Consider the following 23,225-nt stretch of genomic DNA (forward strand, 5'->3'; position numbering starts at 1 on the left):
CTTCTTCAACCATACATAGTCCCCACCCCGCCCCCCCGCCCCCGGCAAAAAAAATAAAATAAAATAAAAGAAGGAAGGAAGGAAGGAAGGAAGGAGGAAAGACAGCAAGAAGGTCATAAATCCACCTAATATGACACAAATATTTTGCATAAAACCAAAAACACACTGACCCTTTTCTGAGAAGAGAAAGTAAAGACCTTGAGTAATGCATACTTTCCTCCTTGGTATCTCATAGGTTGCATGCTATAATGATAAATTAATAATGAAATATTTTAAGGTAAAGTTAATATGTCTTATGTTACATGATAAGGGGATAAGAGAATGAAGAGAACAAAGATTTGAAATATACACACATATTCACGACAAAATAAGGAGGAAATATTCATCACAATTACGTCCTTATTTTTCTAACTGGTCATATGGTTGTAGTTGGTACTTTTTACATGATCCATTTTATATTTTGTTTACATTCAGCAAGCACCTCAGCAGGACATGGTTTTTCATCTGGTGGAGTTACTGAACCCTTCATTCCTGAAGGATTTGTATCATTAGTGGTCCTGAAGGGATTGGGTTGTAATTTTCATTGACTTTAAATACAGAGTATGGGAACACTAAGATATGATCTGAAGGAACCCCTGTATGCCAGACACACTCTTCCTTATCTCCATTGTGGATTAGCTGCTGCATTTCTCCTCAGTCATCAAGTTTAATCTCTGCAGCCAGCACAGTAACTCTCTTCTTTCTCTGTTGATTTAGATGCATGAGGAGCCCGAAGTGTCTAGGCAGCATTATTTACTTCCAGTTCAAAAAAATTATTGATGTATCTTTCAGTATCAGCTTTCCTATCTTTGGAGGTAAGACCTCTAACCCGGCAGAGCACAAGAATGTGCAAAGAGTAAGCAAAATTTTCTAGTGGGTCATTACAGATAATAACACATGATGTCACTCTTATTTCTAGGTCTTGATTCCTAAACCTGTGAATCCCAGCTACAGGAAAAACAGCACCATATATTAGGCATTAATTCAAAGCATATACAACCTTCTAGGGAACCTTGGCCCAACTCCACAAGGTATTGCCAACCAGTTGGCAAAGAAACTAAATTTTAATAGGCCTTTCCATCATTCTATTAAATCGGCTGCCACAGAGTGATGAAGATCATGGTGGGGTCAGAAACTCCATGAGCATGGGCCCATTTATGCTTTTTTTTTTTTTTTTTTTTTTTTTGCTGTGAAATGAGTTCCTTTGTCAGAAGCAATGCCATTTGGAATATCAGGAGGCATTCTGCAAATTCTGCAAGTGCAAATATGGTAGTTTTGGCAGAGGTGTTGCCTGCAGGGAAGGCAAATCTGTATCCAGTGTAAATGCCTATTTAGTATTTACTAAGGACAAAACATTATCTCTTCCAAAATGGAAGTCAACCAATGTAATTATCCTGCCACGATGTAGCTGACTGATCATTTGGGGGATGGTGTCATATTGAAGGCTCAGTGTTGGTTTCTATGGCTGAGAGCTTCAGCATTCAACAGTGGCTGTAGTGAGATTGGTCTTGGTGAATGGAAGTTCATATTGCTAATCCCAAGCATAACCTCCATCCCAGCCATCATAGCCAGTTTATTCATAAGCTCATCAGCTGATGACAGAGGTGACTGGGCAAAGAGGCTGGCTGGTATTCATAGAACAGGCTATCCTGTCCAATTCATTATTAAACTGCTGGTATGTTGAGGTTATCATTTGGTGAAAATGAACATGGGTGTTCACATTTTTGCCCATTCAGATTGATCTGTCCACATACTACTTCCCCAAATTTCCTCATCACCAATTTTTCAACCATGCTCTTCCCAAGGTCCTAGTCATAGAACCATACCATTAGTCACAGCTTGTGAATTGGTACACAATTGCACAGGTGGCCATTACTCCTTCCAAGCAAAGTGAAAAACGAGGAGCATTGCTCAAATTCTGCCACTAGCAAGGTTTCCCTTCATCATTTCTATTCACAAATGTTATAGAAAGGGGCTATATGCTATAGCTGTCCACGTTCAGTTGGTACCTGCATATTTTGCAGCACCATCTACAAAACAGGCCTGAACCTTCTTTTATTTAGTAAAACTGATAGCAGGGAATTATCTATGAGGCCACAGAGGAAGTCTGAGAGAGAGAAGGAGTGGTGACCGTAGAAATTTGTGCTACTTCTTCAAGTAACTTATTTGTGCCTTCAAGGCCTACTGAGGCCATGTCACCTATATACAACATCCATTTGATGATGGAACTCTGTAGTGCATGTCCAATTTTATGACTTGGTGAGTTGGGTAATAGTACACTCACTCAGATCACATGGCAAATTGGTAGACAATAGTTAAATGTTCAGTTTGTAAGACTCAGTAGCAGACCAAGATCTCTCAAAGAGAACGCAGTTACCTGCTGACAATAGCAAGGTTTTTTTTTTTTTTTTTTCAGAACTCTGAGAGGGTCCTATCTTCAAAGGATTGGATGAGACACACACATATTGAGAAGGTCAATCTGTTGTATTTAGACTACTGATTCAAATGTTAATTTCATCCAAAAACATCCTCACAAATACACCCAGAATATTGTTTAACTGAAAATCTCTGCATCCCATGGCCCAATCAAGCTGACACATAAAATTAACTGTCACAGGTTTATTTAAATTTTTTAGTTTGTCCTGTATGTACATGTTTAATTTTCAAATTTCTAAAACAAACAAACAAAAAAATCCTGCATTAAGGCAAAACTAAAATAATACTGTTGAAAATAATAGCATGTTTAAAAAGTAATGTAATTGGGCTTCTAATACATAACATTCTCTACTTATCCACCTTTTTCATCTTTTGCTATTTGTTTCCTTTCATCAAATTATATATTTTTTCTTTCTATCCTCTTAAAATAAGATGACTAGTAATGTAAAGATAAAGGTACAAAATATTAATTATAAATGGTTTGAAAAGGCATTTCAAAAGATAGTTGTTAACAGTATCGTTAACACATAGAGATTTATAAGATGTAACTCATGTTAAAAGGCAAGTTTTATTTATGATCTGACTTTTCTAATTGTATTTATGTGAAAAGTTACTGTTAAAAAAGAGGAAGTATTTATGGTCTTCAAGAAATATATGTTGAATGATTTAATAGAAGAATATCAGTCTTTCCCTTATGTATTTTACAGCTTAGTGGGCATGGTAAACAATTACATCAAATGTGATGAGTATCATGATAGGGAATGAAGTATGTTATCTAAGTCAAGAGCAGGCTCATCCATCCTAATCTAGTGAGTCAGGAAAGGCCTCCCTAAGGAGGAAATTGAAAATGAGATATGACAAACATTTAGTTAGAGGAAAATACAAAAAGAAGGGAAAGGTGTAAAAAGGTGAGGGAAACAGATGCAAACATCAGGCTTGAAAGCTAGGACAGGCCTTCTGAGACATAAAGACAAAACAAAACAATTGCTATGTATAGAGTGTATGGCAAGAGGGAAAAGAGGCAGAGATGCCTCTGGGATTCAGGGCCAGATTATCCAGGATGTATAAATAAGGTCATAGAATTTAAGGAATTACAGTAACAATAAAAGTAAATATTTTTTAAAATTATACTATTTTCATAAAATAAACTTAGATTTAAAACAAGCAAGCCATATGGCCAATATAATACTGAAATATGCATGATGCTAATCCTGGTTTTATGACTTCAGGTTTACAGTTCGTAAATGCTGTGACTTGAAGATTTTAACCTAGATTCTAATATGACTACATTTGTGATGTGGAAAAAATCACCTGTTTAGTTTGAAAAATTGCTTGGAGTAGAGCAAGAGTGGAGGCAGCATGATTAGAAGATTGCTCTGGTGGTCCACAGAAGATAAGATGAAGGAAAAGATATGATGTAGCCATAGAGATGAAGACCGATGTCTTGAGAAGATATTTCAGAGATAGGAAGGCTACATGTGATAATTATTTTGATGCTGAGCTTGCAAAGAAAGTGTAAAACATGAAACATCTCTAATTTTGGCTATGTTTAAAAAACAGAATTTAAATAGTCAAATAATTCAAAGATAAAATGGAGTGCTCAAGAAATAGGCGAGGGCAGGATGTAAATGGGAATTGTAAAGTATATGATGTAAGTCAACACAGCAGGGATAAGCTAGTTAAAACTCCAGTTTAATTTAAAATTTACTCTTGGTAATTTTGAATATACAGTTTATTATCATTTATTATAATCACCATGCAGGGCAAAAGACCACTGAAGCTTATTACTCCTGAATAAATACAATTTTGCATTCTTTGATCAATATCTTCCACCTCCATCCACATCCTTATAAATGTTCTTACCACAAAAACAAAAAATAAGTATGTGAGGTGATGGATTTGTTAATTAGTTTGATTTACTTTATAATATAAGCTTACATCAAAATATCATAATGTACCCATGATTTTATGATATAAACAATTACTATTTTCAATTAATTTTAAAATTTATAATTTCAGAATCGTGTTAGTATTGTAAAATCTTTAAGGTTGTTTTCAATTCATAATTTCTAGGAGTACGTGGTCTGTTTGTTTTAAATACTCAATCATCAGTCTACTACATTAAGAAGTTATTTTTACAGATGGGCATTTACCAATGAAAAGAATATAGTTTATGAAAAAAATACTATTTTTTCCTAATACATAGTACATATGGCCAGAGGACAAGCTGTGAGTTTTATATTACTTGAAATTTAAAAGGTAAAAAAAATATAACATTTTCTAAACACGAAAACATGGTGGTTGAAAAAGTATTCTCCCAGAGTCACATAGAAAATAAGTAATTACAAATCTCTTTCTCTCTCTGATTAGTCTCTCTGAATACAGAGTCTGTGCTTCTACAGTGTTATACGGTAGTTCCCCCTTAATCATGGTTTCACTTTCTGAGATTTCAATCACCTGCAGTAAATAACAACAAACTATTTTGAGAAAGATCATTCACATAACTTTTGTTGCAGTATATCGTTATAATTATCCCATTTTATCATTAGTTATTATTGTTCATCTCTTATTGTGCCTAATTTATTAAACTTTACCATAAGACGGTATATACAGGAAAAAATATAATATATATGGGGTTCAGTACTATCCACAGTATCAGGGATCCACTTACAAAGATACTCTGTACTCAAGGGGAATAAAATCAGTTAATAATTAAGGTAGCTATTCTAAACTTGTCATTAAAATAATTTCAGAGATTTCTCACATCATATCTTAGAACTTAGTCATTTTAAATGTAATCAACATTAATTAATATTTTACACTCAAGAGGTAGGTTAATGGATTTTTTTAATGCACTACAGTTTTAAATCTTGGTAATATTTTATTCATAAATAATTTTGTTTTAACAGATACATATTAATTTTCACATTATTTTAAATCTAGTCCCTTATGATGTCTAAATACTACTGTTAAAAATTTTGAGTATAATAAGAACTGAAATATTTAACTCCCTCTTACAGTGAAAGTCAAGATAACCATTAAGATAATCATCGCAGAGCTGTTATATGGACACAAATTGATAGTGCCAAAATTATGTTTTATGTAATGATAATGTATATATTTACAGAACTCTTCTTTTCTACCTCTCTAAAGCTTCACACTGACCAAGATAAAGGAGATGGAAATTTAAAGTACATACTAACAGGAGATGGGGCTGGCAGTCTATTTGTTATAGATGAAAATACAGGAGACATTCATGCTGCAAAGAAACTAGACAGAGAAGAAAAATCTCTGTACATTCTTCGTGCCAAGGCTATAGACAGAAAAACTGGGCGGCAGGTGGAACCGGAATCGGAATTTATCATTAAAATTCATGATATCAATGACAATGAGCCAAAATTTACAAAAGACTTATACACTGCCAGTGTTCCTGAAATGTCTGGAGTCGGTAGGTATACTCGAATCCACGTAAACTACTTTTTATTTGTTTGCTTGCTCAGGTAATCATTATTGACATGTGGTTATGATATGTGGCCTCTTTCAAAATAAGAGTTATTACTGGAAACTACTATTTAGCTTAAACTAACTCTTATATTTTTATTTCTGTATATCTTAATTCTGCTATGTTGTAATTTATATAAAATATTATTATCGATAGCGGTTAATTCATTTTATTTCAATCAATACCCTCAATTATACTCAACTGGCATTCAAATGGCAGTCAAGTGGAATGTATATCTACCAGAAATCAAAAGAATAATTGTATTAGTAGTTTTGGACAATTTTGCTTGCATTATTTGAATAACAATTAGTGCTCGCATTTGGCAAATTTCTGTTGAAGTGTTTTCTCATTTGATCATTAAAGCCAACTTATGTGGTAGGCATGAGAAATAGAACTTTAAATCCCTATTCTGTTAATTAGAAACTCAAGATTCTGAAAGATTAAGCAACTGAACTAAGATCAAATAACTTGGTGGCATCATGACAAGATTACAAGTCTTTTTACGTTATTTTTGTGCACATTTCACTGCTGAACATTGGCTTATGCAAACTGAAAATAATAGTTTCACTTCTTAAGGATGCCCACCATTTTAGATGCCACTTCTGCGAAGTTTTATCTGTGTATGACAACATTTAACTCTATTAATATAAAAGGTTTAGATTTGTTAGTGAGACAATGAGAACTGATTTACATCATAAAAACATTTCTAAAATAACTGATACAAACTTAATTTATAAGATCTGCAACCAATTTCCCAAATTTGATACAATTTAATTGAACACTATTTCAAAACCAGTTTTCAGTGTATGATTTTGACATTCTTTTAACTAATATATGTTTCAGTCTAAAATAATTTATATACAAGGAGAAACAAACTTATTCACTTTTACTGAATGTTTAATACAAAATGTTAACTATGTCAGATATTTAGCAGGAAGAACCAAGAGTTTTTTAAAAACTTGTTTATTCTCACCTCCAATGAAATCTCATCTAACGAGAAAAATGCAGTTAAATAGAACTGAAATAGCCCTTTCAGGTATTCACTCTAATAAAACAAAAGAATTTATCAAATTACACAGGAGTCCTGTGAAATCATAAAGTTTTAATACAAAACATGAATGGATATGTTTCCTGTTATATTTTTCAGTACCTTAGTTGCATGGAAAGTACTAGATTGGTTTGCATAGGACAACCAGTGGGTTAATTTAGACACATATCATGTTTAAGTAGATTTTTTTTTTTTTTTCCTTTTTTTTTTTATCCATGGTTTATATGTAAGAGAATAAGAACTAAATTAATTATACAGCATTACCTTTTTTTTAGTACCTTTTGAAAAATATTATTGTTTCTCTTGTGTACATATTATTTTACCAGATATGCTGAAACTTTACAATACAAAACTTTCACTTATCCTTCCTCAGAAAGATTTCACATACCTAGAAAAGTAAAAGGTATAATTAAGATAATGGAAATATTTGAATATGAGAAACTTTAAGAATAATTGTTTTAAATGTGAATACTCAAAATATTTCAAAGAAGTATCCCACTTTTGTGAAAAAAAAAGCAAATATTTCCCTATCAGAGACTATTGATATTTAATCGCAAATAACCTGTATTTTCTCCTACATTATTTTCTGATACTTAATGAACTATTATATTTTACTCTGTGTATTACTATTTGTCACCTGTGCGCATAATTCAAATGTATTTTGTCTCATATGAAATAGTAATACATCTAGGTTCTATTAACATTTGTTGAGTAACAATATCAGAACTGAAATAAACACACACACACATAAATATATACACACATACATATAGGTATTTTTTAAAATCCTTCACTGTTTCCATCACTCATAATAAAATATACAATATATAAGTTTATGCATGAAAGATGCTTTGCAGTTTATATTGTACAAAATCTCTTTCTGTAAGACAATCTATATTTCATTTACGTAAGCTTAAAAGTGTAAGCAGTACAACTTCGGATTAGTGTAGGTTGCAAATACAAGGATTTGAGCCATTGTCAGTTGCATTTGCTACATGGCTAGAATTCCCACGAAATCACGAAATGAGACAAATAATATAGTAGCAGACAGATGTATGGGTAAGGCTGCAGCTTTGGGAACTAAAAAATAAAGATTTAAGAATACAGATAAATTTTAATCCTATTTGTAGAGGACAATTGTTATTCTTCATTACTAATACTTGCTTCCACTTTGGTTCACCTATAACTTTGTATGTACTTCCACTACTTAAATAGAAATGTACAATATATTATATATAATATGCATTTGCAGAAAATACTATACTTGGTTTAATTGCCTATTTTAATAAATAAATAAACATGAGCCCAAAAGAATTAAACTGACTTGGTCAACTTACTACTAGCCTAATTTTAAAAAGAAGAAGAAAAGTTAATAGATGCAGAGTGTATTAGTCCATTTTCATGCTGCTGATAAAGTCATATCCGAGACTGGGAAGAAAAAGAGATTTAATGGAATTACAGTTCCACATGGCTTGGGAAGCCTCACGATTGTGGCAGAAGGCAAGGAGGAGCAAATCATGTCTTACATGGACAGCAGCAGGCAAAGAAAGAGAGCTTGGGCATGGAAACTCCTGTTTTTAAAACCATCAGATGTCTTGAGACTCATTCACTATCTGGAGAAAGATGCAGAAAAGACCCGCCCCCATAATTCAATCTCCTCCAATCGGGTTCCTCCGTGACACATAGGAATTGTGGGAGTTACAATTCAAAATGAGATTTGGGTGAGAACATAGTCAAACCATATCACAGAGATAGCTGCACAATTTTAATGCCTTACTATTTTTCTCTGTTAAATAGTTATGTTTATTATTCAAAATCTAGTCTGGAAATCTTTTAATTTATTACATTGTGAGTAACTCCTCTAAATTAGTATCTTTCTTATTTATTACTTTAAATCAAATGCCCTTCTCATTCAAATTAAATCTAAATAAGAATATAAGGGGATAAAGCCCCTGCATTTTAATACAAACATATCTATATATAACTGTATATATATATAAAACTATATATAACCACATATATCACTATACATAACTATATAAATATGTCGAAATAAAAAGTAGATGTATTTTAGCTCCTAAACTTGTGTTGATCTTTTATTGTAACTCTCCTATCTTATTTAAAAGAGAATAAAAGACTAATTATAATTATTCCGGGTGTGATTTATTTTACTCCTATGTATCCAAATAAACCAATTTACATAGGAAAGCTAAGAAGTAATGTTTAGGAACTCTGCCATGCCTTGTGTATCCCATATATTAACAGTTAAATCTGATGCATAATCGAAGAATTAAGAATACATCTATAAATAAAATAATACACAATGATTTAATTCTCAAATTATTTTCAGATAGGACAAGATATTTTCATTTAAATCAAAGAGTTAAAGACTACAAGTATTAGCTTTGTTAAGAAATAGAGTCTTATGGAATAAGATAAGATTTATTTATTATTGACCTACCCTTCTTTACAATGTTATTTTCTGATGATCTCCATTTATCTGTCGCTTATTTCCATTCATTTTTATTTCTTAAATTATTTGTTTCTTCCTCTTCTCTCTCACCAACTCCTTCCCTTGTTGTTTCCCTCTGCTTCAATTTCTGTCTGTCACAATCATATGCCATATTTCACATTGGATTTTTAGTGCCAAATGCTCAACCCATTTTCAGTTACATTAAAATGACTCCAATAAACTCATGAAATCTGAAATACATTAGCATATTCTAATCAGAACACATAATTTGGAAGATATATAAAGATATATATTTAAAGATAATGGGATACATTTCGATTACAACGTTTTGTATTTTCCTTTTCTATTTCTACTTTCAGTATTTTTTTATTTCTTGTGATCATTATACTATTGATTAAATATTTTCTATCAACTTGCTTCATGTGCATGCTTTCCGTCTTCACCTAGGCAAATTCTTGTTGTGTACATTTGGTGATTTGGGATGCATCCTTTCTCAATGACTGGAAATTTCCCCTACCTTCACTCTCAAAAACCTATCCAGTCCTCCTCTTAACACTTTGACCCCCAACCAGGAATCGTTTTGTAATTTTTTTACAGACAACAAAAATAACTCAGGCAATGAATTCTTCATGTCCCAGAGGTTCACTACGTGTGAATTCAATAATGTATCCAATTGTATTTGTAACACCAGAGAGATAGGCCATTTGGTAAAGTATTTATAAGGAAATTTCTTGACCAAATATATTTAGAACGGACTTAGACCTAGTCCAACACTACCACACACCGGGTTTGTGGTAATTAGCAACTTCTATGTGCCCAAGGCCCACATCCCAAATGTATCATGAAGATAAAGTAATAAAAATCAATCAGTGCTGAGAACTATGCCTAGTCTACATTAAGCATTCTGTGAAAGTTAGTTCTTATGATTTTGCACTAAATTCTCTGCTGGGTTTTAAATATGAAATGTTGAACAAATTAGATATGGACTCTGCCCTTAAAGAATTTGGATTTCACAGGAAAATAAACTTGTATCTAATAAAGCATGATTTCAATCCCTGGACATCTAATTAATGGACCCCTTATAATTCAATGACACTGTCTGAAAACATCACCCCTACTTCTATTATTAGTGGCCCCCACACACAAACATTTATGTCAGGGGCACTGTTTACCCCTGGTCCTCAAGTTAATGGCTGTCATTGCCCTATGGCAGAAGCAAACAGTTGACTCTGTCCAAACCAGATTCATAGAGAGGTGTGAAGAATAAACTCCTTTTTCACTTTCTGTAACTTTCATTACCTTATTCTCACATTGAGCCAAGTCAAAATATTCCAGTCTGTTTTCTACAGTGCTCAAAAGGTAGGCCTTAGGCTACAGGGTAGGATAAAGCCCATCTTATTCACCTTTTTTCTTTGTTTCCTCTAGTTCATAAAGTGATTCTGTTTCTTTATCTTTTAGTTGGCTTTACCATTATATCAACCACTCCAGACATATGGAAAGATAGATGATAGATATAAATAAAGATAGACAGCTAGAGATAAAGAGAATGTGTGTGTGAGAGATAAAGCTTTTAAGTGTTATACAACGTAATAGGCTATGATGTATATTTTCTGACATTACCATGCCACAGAGTTGCTGTTTATTAAAGCAGTAAAGGCAGTATTTCCCCTCCTCAATACTGTGTCTAGAAAACCATTTAAATTAGTAACACTTATACTGCCTACATAATCTTCTTATATAAATATTTTATTGGAAGTTTACATAGAGAGATAATAGATAGATAGATAGATAGATAGATAGATAGATAGATAGATAGATGGATGATAGATACAAGGGCTATGTTTTGGGGTCACGGGGTCATTTACATTTGCAATTTCAAATATTTCAAACACTAGATTCAAAACATTTTCATATTTGCATCTAAGGCACAAATATATAGAGAGATTTTTTCTTTTGTATATGAAGTTTATTTTGTATAGTGTAATAAACGGAATTGATTTAACTTCCTCTAATATGTGTAAATATATATGTAAGACCAACTGACATAGCTTGGTCACATTGTGTAATCTAAACTTTTCTTATCTTTAAATAATAATAATACTAATATTGATGAATTTTTCTTCCATATCCAGAGGAATTCTTTTGGCTCCCCAAAATCTTTAGCCAGCAAGTTATTTATTTATTGGCTTTTAACATTTCTTCACGATTTACAAAATGTCTTTGGAATTTTTCCTAAAGATTATTAGTTGTATAGTTAAGTAAATAATGAATTAAGAATTACAGTAAACTTCTTTGATTCCTTAAGATAGTTTCTATTTAAGATATATGCAAAACTCTTATAAAATGTGAATTGCAAAAATAATGATCTCAAAATCGTGTTCATCTCTTTGATATGAGATGCAATATATAAATTTGTCATTCAAGTTTCACTATATTTTACTTAGTACATTTTTATCTTTAATATGAAAATAAAATATTTATTTTAAATAAGTAAAGAACAAATAAAATTTATACATATTTTGGAAAATTTAGAGGGATGTAAATTTCCATGTGTATTCTCTTATTTTTTCTTTATAAACAAACATTTATAAAATTAGCATAAAACATATAAACCATTTTCTATTTAATTTTATTACTAAATACTTTTAACTGTGTAAAGAATCATTACACTTCTGAAAAAACTACAACTGTTTATTCCCTATAATCCAACACACTGTCTCTCAGTTTGCTAAAAAATAACATATCAATGATATTTTGTCAGTGACTACCAGTGTTTAAAAGCATTCTTAAGTATTACCAGAGCTCTGAGAGGTGGAACAAGTATTTTACATGTGTGCTTTCAGCTTTTTGGCCACATCATAGAGTTTATTTCTGTTGTTTATATTAACTTATTTATCTTTGTCAAGCATCTTGGCGTAACTTCAAAGATCATCTACCCACTAACAGAGCTAATAATCGAAACTAAAATTCCACAAAAACATTATTTGAAAGAGTCAAATAAATATAGAAGATTGTTTTTACCTGTACCTATTATGAAAGCTTACAGTAATGCTCACGTTTAAAGAAAATAAAAGGGGTAATTCAAGAAACATCCTAAAATTGATGAAAAACTACTTGTATTTTCAGCATATTGGTAATGCTTAATAATTCATATTTCAATAACCTCCAATTGTGAAAACCACATTTATTCTAATATATATCATATAAGGTTATATAAAAAGGACATTACATGTAGATTTTTTTAAAAAAACACTTTGTTGAATTTCTGCACATCATAAAATGATTTGTGTGGGGGGAATAAAATCACTTTATCATTTTTACTTTCATCTAATAAACACATGGGTGGATAATTTTTTAATGATAAAAGCTTACAACTGGGATGGATTAAGTAAATATGTAATGTTTCCATTCACTCACAGGACACATCAATTCCATTACAGTTGAGAAAACAGGGGCCTCAAGAGACTGAGCTCAAGTTGTCATCGTTATGCTAATTAATTCTGAGAAAACATTAAAAAGCCTTGCTCAATTCATGTGTTAACATTCAAATATATTGACAGGAAATGAGCTGTTAATATTGATCTTAATTACCATATATTAATTTTTGAAATTGGCATACACATATACACACAACATTTGAGAAACATACACCGTAATTCAATTAGACAAGTTATTGAGTGTGTAATGTATGTGGGCTATTAAATTAGGTGGTAGGGCCAACATGGAATCTTCCTGCTTTCAAAAACTTTAAAATGTGTATAAGAGTCAGACTCAAACTTTTAGAAATTATGTAAAATATACTGAAAAATGTCCTACAATGTAGCTTTGTCCAAGGGCATACCTAGTAGGCTTCAGTTAAGGGTGATGTTAGAACCATGCTTCAAATCTTTACAGAAATTCAGGAAAAAATAATTTTAAAAATTCATCAATATATTTTATTATGTTGATCCCTGCTTTTAAAGCACTTCTATGTTTTGAAAGATTTGAAACAAAATTCAACATAATTTAAATTTAATGATATAAAATTAGATAGTAAGCTTAAATTGCAGTATTGATTGTGACACAGAATTACACACCATACAGCTTCTTTTGGAGAATAATGATTTACAAATGTGCATCAAATAACCAGTATTATGCAACATATCAATAGGGGTAATCATAAGCAACCATATTATATATATTTAAAAGAGAGGCATAAACCCTTCATAGTTAGATATATCTTGGGAACAAAAAATATCTTGCAAGTCAATTTTACAGCATTTTGGTTTGTTTCTTCATAGAAATTGTCTCTTTATTTTTTATTTTATTTACCATTCACAGTCAAATATATCAGAGTAAAAAGCAGTAGCAGGTTAAAAAATGTTAGATTCATCTTTTAAATACATGTTTCCAGTTAGCGGTAAATGTATTAAATTACAAATTTCATGTGTGTTATATTCATTTTAAGAATGTTTGCCCTAAAACATTTCCAATCAATTAAAAATGCAATGTATTAACTAATCTCATTATATTCACCTTACTGATAAATATAGTTTGATACTTTTCTTAGATAAAAAAATTAAGAAATACTCAAGTTTATAGAAAATGAGAAAGAAAAGTAACTTTTTTGGGGAAGTATCTAAATAAATTTCTTCAAACGTACAACATTGTCTAATACAAAACACTGACAGCAACATATTTTTAAGAAAGATTATTTCAAATTTGGAAGTATGTAAATGTCTCTCTTTGGGGATGGGGTTTCATGTAGGTACATCTGTTATACAAGTAACTGCAACAGATGCAGATGACGTCAACTATGGAAATAGTGCCAAAGTGGTCTATAGCATATTGCAAGGACAGCCATATTTTTCAGTGGACCCAGAATCAGGTACAACATTTAAACTTGGCCGACTTCTTATTGTATAATACTTTAAGATGCATAATTAATTTAGAGATTTTAAAAATATTTTTAAACCATTATTCATTCAGTTTCATGTTTCTATTTGTTTCCTCTCATTATTGAATGTAAACAAATGCAAACTTTCTATTATTTCAATAACTTATTTGAACCCTTAGCTCTTTAAACTATTATTCATTGGGTTTAAATCTGAAGCACTAAATACAAAATTTCACAGAGATTCAGCACATTATGTGGCATAGAGAATACTTACACCTTGAATGTGACAATTATCAAAATTAAACAACTGTATTTGTCTAAAGATTGTTGACTGAAGTTAATTTTTGTAATCAAAAAAAATAAATACATTGATTTAGCAAAACCCATTTCATGAACAATAGCCCACGGCAAAATCCTTCCTGTTCTGTGAATTATGCTAAAGTGGTTATGGATTGAAAGACATATTTAAATACATTGACATTTTATGTTTGTTATAATCAACTTCTGTAAAATGAATCTTGTCTAGCTTAATTTTAAAACTCAGCGATTTAATTGCAAAACTTTTGTCTGCTTTTCCAAAAGGCGTAATAAAACTGCATTACCAGACATGAGCAGAGAAAATAGAGAGCAGTACCAGGTTGTTATACAGGCCAAAGACATGGGTGGCCAGATGGGAGGCCTTTCTGGAACCACCACAGTGAACATCACGCTGACAGATGTCAACAACAACCCTCCTCGATTTCCCCAGAGTAAGGAATGTTTCAGTGATCTCATGTCCGAAAACTTCTCAAACACACTAGTAGCCGAGTTTAATATTCACGCTTCATGCTAGTAGTTTTGCTATTGGTTTATGCATAAAGGAAAAACCACAATCCATTCCCCTACAAAAAGAAAAAAAATCACAATTTCCCACAAATAGAGAGTAATGGTGATTATTTTCATCATTTTGGGGGGTATGTAGTGTGAGAGAACAAAGGATTAAGCTTCTCTGGCAAGTTTTTGTTGTCGTTGTTGTTGTTGTTGTTGTTGTTGTTTTTTGAAACAGAGTCTCACTCTGTCGCCCAGGCTGGAGTGCAGTTGTGTGATCTCGGCTCACTGCAACCTCTGACTCCTGGGTTCAAGCAATTCTCCTGCCTCAGCCTCTTGAGTAGCTGGGATTATCAGTGAGCGCCACCACACCTGGCTAATTTTTGTATTTTTAGTAGAGACGGGGTTTCATCATGTTGGCCAGGCTGGTCTTGAATGACTGACCTTGTGATCTGCCCGCCTCGGCCTCCCAAAGTCCTGTGATTACAGGCTTGAGCCACCGTGCCCGGCCTCTCTGGCAACTTTTTAATTAACTTTTCTAACTTTGAAGCATTATAAAGTTTTCCAGACTTCCTTTCTCAACATTCACTAAGATTGTCTTAACATTTTCCTTTGGATCCTCTTCCTAATTAAGAGTGTGGACTCTCACGTCTGGCTATCTGGATTCAAATCCTGTGTCTCTCACTTGTCTTACCTCAGCTACCTTGTTTGCATGTAAAACTTAAAATCTCTTATCTAATTGATTGTGAAACGCAGACTTCTTGATATTTTAAAAATATCAACGCAGATTGGCTTATTTAGCATCATTTTTATATTTTCCTAGTGGCCCATAGAGTTATGGTTTACCACATTTGTGAGGGCATTTTAGACATATTCAAGTTTGGTAGTATCTCTGCTACCAAATTATGAAGATTACATCAGTTAACACTCTTTCAGTTGTCACCATTTTAGGACGGACATTAAACCATGGATGCTTTGCATTTCATGACCTCCTGCAGAAAAAGATTTCCATTATCTGCTGAAACTTGTTATTTTGCAGAGAATAAATACATAAGGAGTCCTATTTTGAAATATTCAATTAAAAGCTGAAACTTAAATTCATATCACTAATCTCAATACAGTAAAACAGTTTTCCAGGCAAATTATATTTAAAATGTTTTATCGAGCTTTGATTGGTGGACATATTTATATGATATATGTAAAATGATAAAGTTTGCTGAGAACATAAATAATAAGTCTAAATAACATAAACCTAAACTTTGCATTCATATTCATTTATAAAGAGTAATACTCAATGCATTTTTAATTTGACATTCTGTAATTCTGCTATCTATAATAATGTTAACAAAACTCTGGAACTACAATAGTTAAGGACTAGACCCAGAGCTAAATTTATGTCATCCCTAAAACAAACCTATGAGTGAATTACTGTCATTATCATCCTTGTTTCTTAGATGCGGACATCAAAGTTTAGAGAATTTAACTAACTGGCCAGGTAGTCAGAATTCAAATCCAGGCAATTGGATTTATATATGCACATTCTTAATCACCAAATCAATTGGAAAGAATCTAGACTTTGAAGTCAGAAAGAATTAGTTTTTGCATTCTCCCTTTCCCAAGTCTGCAGGATAATTTCCTTAAGGCCTGCCCCTGAAGATGATACAGCTAAATTGGTCCTTTGAGGACTAGTGTGAGGATTAAATAAATTAGCATATAAGCCCTTTGACCTTGTATAGACTGCACCACATTGTAAATGTTTAAAAATATTTCTGACCTTCATTAACATTAAAGTTTTTTTTTTTTTTTTTTCTATTGTGTCTTGAACAGGTAGCCACAAACTAAAATGCTTTTAGGGACACCAGAATATAATATAATATTTGCGTGAACCTACAAAAAATAGAAAAATCCATGCCCCACTAAAATATATTACAACTAAAACCAAACAGGCAAAAAAAAAAAAAAAAAAAAAAAATTGGTTGTATGCATTATTTTATTCCGAATAAAGATAATAAAAGGATTTTTAAATGTAACTGAGAACAATGTAAAAAAAACTGTGATGACTGTTTGAAAGCCCCAGGATGAGCAGTAAATATTGTTTTTCAGCTTAGTCAAAACTACGGGATTCGTATATATCAGGCCTACCCATCTATAGTCGTAAATAACCTTGGGACATTCTCTATTTTTTTTTTTTTCTGGGACTTACACTTCTCATTTACAAATGAGAGTGTTCTGTTTTATAAATTATTTTCCAAATTAATAGATACATAATTTTGACAGCTTACAATTCAATATGATAAAAACTCTCCCTATTTAAAATTAATGTATTTAAGTAAAAAATGCAGAGGAAATGAAAGAATGTTGTTATCTAAAGATGAAATGTCAAAACAGCTCTTACTTAATTTACAGGTACGTATCAATTTAATTCTCCTGAATCTGTACCTCTTGGAACTCATCTTGGAAGGATAAAAGCCAATGACCCTGACGTGGGGGAAAATGCAGAGATGGAGTATAGCATTGCTGAAGGAGATGGTGCAGACATGTTCGATGTCATCACTGACAAGGATACACAGGAAGGGATTATAACTGTCAAACAGGTTTCCTTTCACTGTCTTCATGTTTTCATTGAGTGCTTTATAATTCATTTTTGCTTTTCAGTAAAGGGGGAAAAAGCCTGGGATTTATTTTCTCCCGTCTTTTACATGCTGTCTATCCTTCAGATAAATGGGAATAGTTATGATATCACTTCAAACAAGTTAAACGTCTTCATAATTGACACTTAAAACCTCAGTTGCTCATGCTTACACTAGAAAACAGTCAAATTAAAATTAGATAAACTTCAAGGTACTTGTTTGTATTTCTCCATAGAGGAAAAAATAAACATGCAGCCATCTTTATCTCATGTACTTTTCAAAATATTTTCATTGTTAAGTGTGATGAGCTATTTAAATAAATACAACCTGAAGATGCTCTGTGTTTTACATTGGTTGCCATGATTTTCAATGCAGTGTGGGAGAACATTCTGAATCTTTACATCTAATAATACAGCTCAATAGTATCATTTCATATTGTCCTTATTTCACTTTTTATGCATATCTTACTTTCCACAAGCTCTCAAATAGTTGAAATAGAAATAAGTTTTGTTCTATACTTCTATTTTATATTTTTCTTCTGATTGTTACTGTATAACTTTAATAATGATAACATATATTGTATAAATCCATTAGATAATACTTCATTTACATGTCACCAAAAAAAATGAAGCATATTACTAAGTGAGCATCAAAATCAACGTGTATGCCATTATATTAAGTTAACCTTCTGTGAATAAGTGTATGGCAAAACACATAGTTATAAATTTATTGCATATACCTATGAAGCAACCATTGAGAAAGTCATTTAAACAGAATTGTTGGTATAATCATGATCGCTGGCTATTAAACTTTGAAATCGTCTTCCGTTGTCATATCTTCTGAATTACGCTAATTTCTTTTATTTTATTTAACTTCAGAATTTAGATTTTGAAAATCAAATGCTCTACACTTTAAGAGTGGATGCAAGTAACACTCACCCTGATCCACGATTCTTGCACCTGGGACCTTTCAAAGACACAGCTGTGGTCAAAATATCTGTGGAAGATATAGATGAACCTCCTGTGTTCAGTAAAGTCTCTTATTTGATAGAAGTAGATGAAGATGTAAAGGAGGGCAGTATCATTGGACAGGTTACAGCATACGACCCTGATGCCAGGAACAATTTAATAAAGTAAGTACTTTGAAAACATTTATTATGTTTTTAGAAATATAATAATCTCTGGGCCGGGCGCGGTGGCTCAAGCCTGTCTGTAATCCCNAAAAATATATATATATATATATAATAATCTCACTATTTACCAACTGTGTGATAAAATGGTTGCACAATGTATAATCAAGCACAGTAATAATACCGAACACTTCCAGAGCACAGAGTCTTAGCTTGGCTGCCTTTGAAATGCTCTGGGTACAAGGTAGACAGTATTATAAACTTTTTTTGGAGATGATAAAACTGAGACTCCAAGTACTTAAGTAATTTGCCCATTGTTTATTAGCAAAGCTGAGTGTAAGAACCAGGCAGTTTAATGCCAGAGTCAATGATTTTAATACCTTTATCGTTGCTGTAGTCCTTGTCTCATTATCCCTCTTGGTTAAATAAAAGTTGACGTAAATAATGAACTAAATAAATAAATTAGAAAAAAAAGTTTTCCTATAATTATGATTTTTTTCTTTTGAAAATTGTTACTAAGGCCTAACATATATCAATTTTTTGAAGAATATTATGTCAATTATATTCTCATAACAGAGTATTGCTGAAGAGATAATGACATTTAAGTCAATAAGAAAGGTAAAGGTATTAATTTGTATAGTATATCTTTCCAAATTTTGAATAGTTTTCACCATTTTAAAGGCTTTAAATATGTCAGAAACATAAATGAATCTCATATATTGTTCAAAGGGGAATTTAAATGAAGTTGGGGCATATATAGATTAATGCATGGGATGGATAATGATAGGTGGATGTGTGGAGGAACATATAGATAGCTGAAGAGAGAGACAATACATTAATCTGTTAAATATGTAGCTAACAAAGTATCTAAAATTCTACTTTGCTTAAAATTTAGTTAGGGAAAATAAATGGTTAAATTCATTTCATGTTGTCCTTTACACATAGCAAATTAATAATCACAATACTAAATATGTAACTATTTAATTTTCATTTTAGGACTATCAAAATATGTTAATTTACAAAGCAAACTGCTGCACTAAATATATTTTAATGATGATTTAATTTGTTGGTGAGATTAAGAGCATGTTAACCTTTGTAATTAAGAAACAGTCCATAAAAATCCAATGTGTAGTTAATGTGTAGAGCTTACATTAGCTTGAAAATTAGGGTTAGTTTTAGGTTTATCACCGTATAATTCACTGAACATCTGTTTTCAAAAAATAAATTATCAGTATCAAATTATGTATTTGTTATATTGTTTAACATCATTTTGAAACACACCTTCTTGTTATTATTGGGGTTTATTTTAGGCTGGCAGAATTTTTACCATAATACATAAAATGTTTAATTTAAAATGTTCATATTGCTTAAAGTAAAACTCTTGAAATAAAATGAAAAATTAATCTAGCTGTCCAATGATCAATGTATATGCACTAGCATGTTCATATCCAAAGCAATGTATATTTGTGTTTTATTGAAATGGTATATGAGTGCTTGTTGGTGTCTTTTGTTTGAGGGTTTGTTAGAAAAGAGTGTAAATTATTTTTACATTTTCTGCAGTACTGAAATGGAAATAAGTATTCATCTATTTTTTAAAGGACAAGGGGTTGGTCATACCAGTAGCTACAAACGCTCAATAAGTGTCTGTTTTTTATAGTTTTTGTCATGTTTCAAAAAAATCATTAACGTTGGTTGTGTCTTTATTTCTCCTTAGTGCCTGTTGCACCATATGTCTATGCTAGAAATCCTACATTCATTTTAGAAGTAATCGATTGTAACTTTTTTCAGTGCAATCACACATTATCAGAAAACTGTAAACATGACATTATATCAACTTAGATGATGAGCCATGTTATTGCTGGACAATTGAACATTTTTGAGTCTAAATGAGACCAAATTTTCATAACAATCCATGTTATCTTTTCTTCATTAATCTAGCATATTTGCTTATTAGGAATTCAGTAAATGCTGGGCACCTTGCAAGAGGCATGATGCCCCTTCTAGGTCACCAAGGCTGTTTATTTTATAAAATAAATTAGCCACTTAGTCACTTTTGCATTATGCTTATAAAAGATACTCTTCTATAGTTTTGTTTTTCTATAATGTTTTGGCCTAAATTTGGTATAATGAAAGTACTGCTTCATAGAATACAGTAAGGTATATAATATGCTCTTTAATTTTCTGAAAGATTTTGCGTGGAATTATAATGTCTTCTTAATGTTTGGTAGGATTTAAAAGTGACAATATTTGGGGCTGTAGTTTTGTTTTTTATTTGAGTTGTATCTACGTATTTTATTTCTCTAGTAGTTACAGAATTATTCTGGTTATCTAATTATTTAATTAGTTAAGTTTTGTTTTAATTTTCATCTCTCAGGGAATTTGTAAATCTCATCTAAGTTGTCAAATATATTAACATAAAGTTGTTCAAAATATTTTCACATTATCCTTTTGATATCTGCAGTGATGAAAGCTGTCTTTAATATTGTTAACTTTTATCTGCTTTATCCTGATCAGTGTGACAAAACTTTTTTGAAATTTATTTATTTTCTCAAAAAAATCTAACTTCTGGTTTTATATTGTTTTACTTATTTTTTTCTCTTTTTTAAAATTATACATTAAGTTATGTGATATATGTGTTTAACCAGCAGGTTTGTTACATAGATATACATGTGCTAGGGTGGGTTGCTGCACCCATCAAACCGTCGTCTACGTTGGGTATTTCTCCTAATGCTGCTATCCCTCCCCTAGGCCCCCCAACCCCTGACAGACCCTGGTATGTGATGTTCCTCTCCCTGTGTCCATGTGTACTCATTATTCAATTCCCATTTATGAGTGAGAACATGTGGTGTTTGGTTTTCTGTTCCTGTGTTAATTTGTTGAGAATGATGGTTCCCAGCTACATCCATGTCCTTACAAAGGATATTAACTCATTATTTTTATGGCTGCATAGTATTTCATGGTGTATATCCAGTCTATCATTGATGGACATCTGGGTTTGTTCCAAGTCTTTGCTATTGTGAATAGTGGTACAATAAACATACGTGTGTATATTTCTTTATAGTAGAATGATGTATAATCTTTTGAGTATATACCCAGTAGTGGCATTGCTGGGTCAAATGGTATTTCCGGTTCTAGATCCTTGAGGAATTGCCACACTGTCTTCCACAATGGTTGAACTAATTTACATTCCCACCAAAAGTGTAAAAGTGTTCCTATTTCTCCACATACTATCCAGCATCTGTTGCTTTCTCACTTTTTAATGATTGCCATTCTAACTGGTGTGAGATGGTATCTCATTGTGGTTTTGATTTGCATTTCTCTAATCACCAGTGATAATGAACTTTTTTTTATACATTTGTTGGCCACATAAATGTCTTCTTTTGAGAAGTGTCTGTTTATATCCTTCACTCACCTTTTGATAAGATTGTTCATTTATTTCTTGTAAATGTGTTCAAGATTTTTATAGATTCTGGATATTAGCCCTTTGTCAGATGGATAGATTGCAAAAATTTTCTCCCATTCTGTGGTTTGCCTGATCACTCTGATGCTAGTTTCTTTTGCTGTGCAGAAGCTCTTTAGTTTAATTAGATCCCACTTATCAGTTTTGTCTTTTGTTGTCATTGCTTTTGGTGTTTTAGTCATGAAGTCTTTGCCTATGCCTATGTCCCGGATGGTATTGCCTAGGTTTTCTTCTAGGGCTTTTATGGTTTTAGTTCTTATGTTTAGGTCTTTAATCCATCTTGAGTGAATTTTGTATAAGGTGTAAGGAAAGGATCTGAATTCAGTTTTCCGCACATGGCTAGCCAGTTTTCCCAACACCATTTATTAAATAGGGAATCCTTTCCCCATTTCTTGTTTTGTCAGGTTTGTCAAAGATCAGATGGCTGTAGATGTGTGGCATTATTGCTGAGGTCTCTGTTCTGTTCCATTGGTCTATATATCTGTTTTGGTGTCAGTACCATGCTGTTTTGGTTACTGAAGCCTTGTAGTATAGCTTGAAGTCAGGTAGCGTGATGCCTCCAGCTTTGTTATTTTGTTTAGGATTGTCTTTGCTATAAGGGCTCACTTTTGGTTCCATATGAAATTTAAACTTGTTTTTTTCTAATTCTGTGAGAAAAGTCAATGGTAGCTTAATGGGGATAGCATTGAATCTATCAATTACTTTGAGCAGTATGGCCATTTTCATGATACTAATTCTTCCTCTCCATGAGCATGGAACGTTTTCCATTTGTTTGTGTCCTCCCTTATTTCCTTGAGCAGTGATTTGTAGTTTTCCTTGAAGAGG

General features: G+C 32.0%; 1 protein-coding gene across 1 annotated transcript in view; it reads left to right on the forward strand.

Moving 5' to 3' along the window:
- The window catches only part of CDH9 (cadherin 9), a 180,427-nt gene that overhangs the window by 125,325 nt on the left and 31,877 nt on the right, over positions 1 to 23,225 (forward strand). The window contains exons 3-7 of the mRNA XM_017884076.1: positions 5,629 to 5,923; positions 14,246 to 14,372; positions 14,963 to 15,123; positions 17,588 to 17,775; positions 18,690 to 18,943. Of these exons, the coding sequence (XP_017739565.1) occupies positions 5,629 to 5,923; positions 14,246 to 14,372; positions 14,963 to 15,123; positions 17,588 to 17,775; positions 18,690 to 18,943 (1,025 nt within the window). The remainder of the gene's footprint in view (positions 1 to 5,628; positions 5,924 to 14,245; positions 14,373 to 14,962; positions 15,124 to 17,587; positions 17,776 to 18,689; positions 18,944 to 23,225) is intronic.

The sequence above is a fragment of the Rhinopithecus bieti genome, unplaced genomic scaffold (assembly GCF_001698545.2).
Source record: "Rhinopithecus bieti isolate Rb0 unplaced genomic scaffold, ASM169854v2 scaffold_13225, whole genome shotgun sequence".
Classification (NCBI taxonomy): Eukaryota; Metazoa; Chordata; class Mammalia; order Primates; family Cercopithecidae; genus Rhinopithecus; species Rhinopithecus bieti.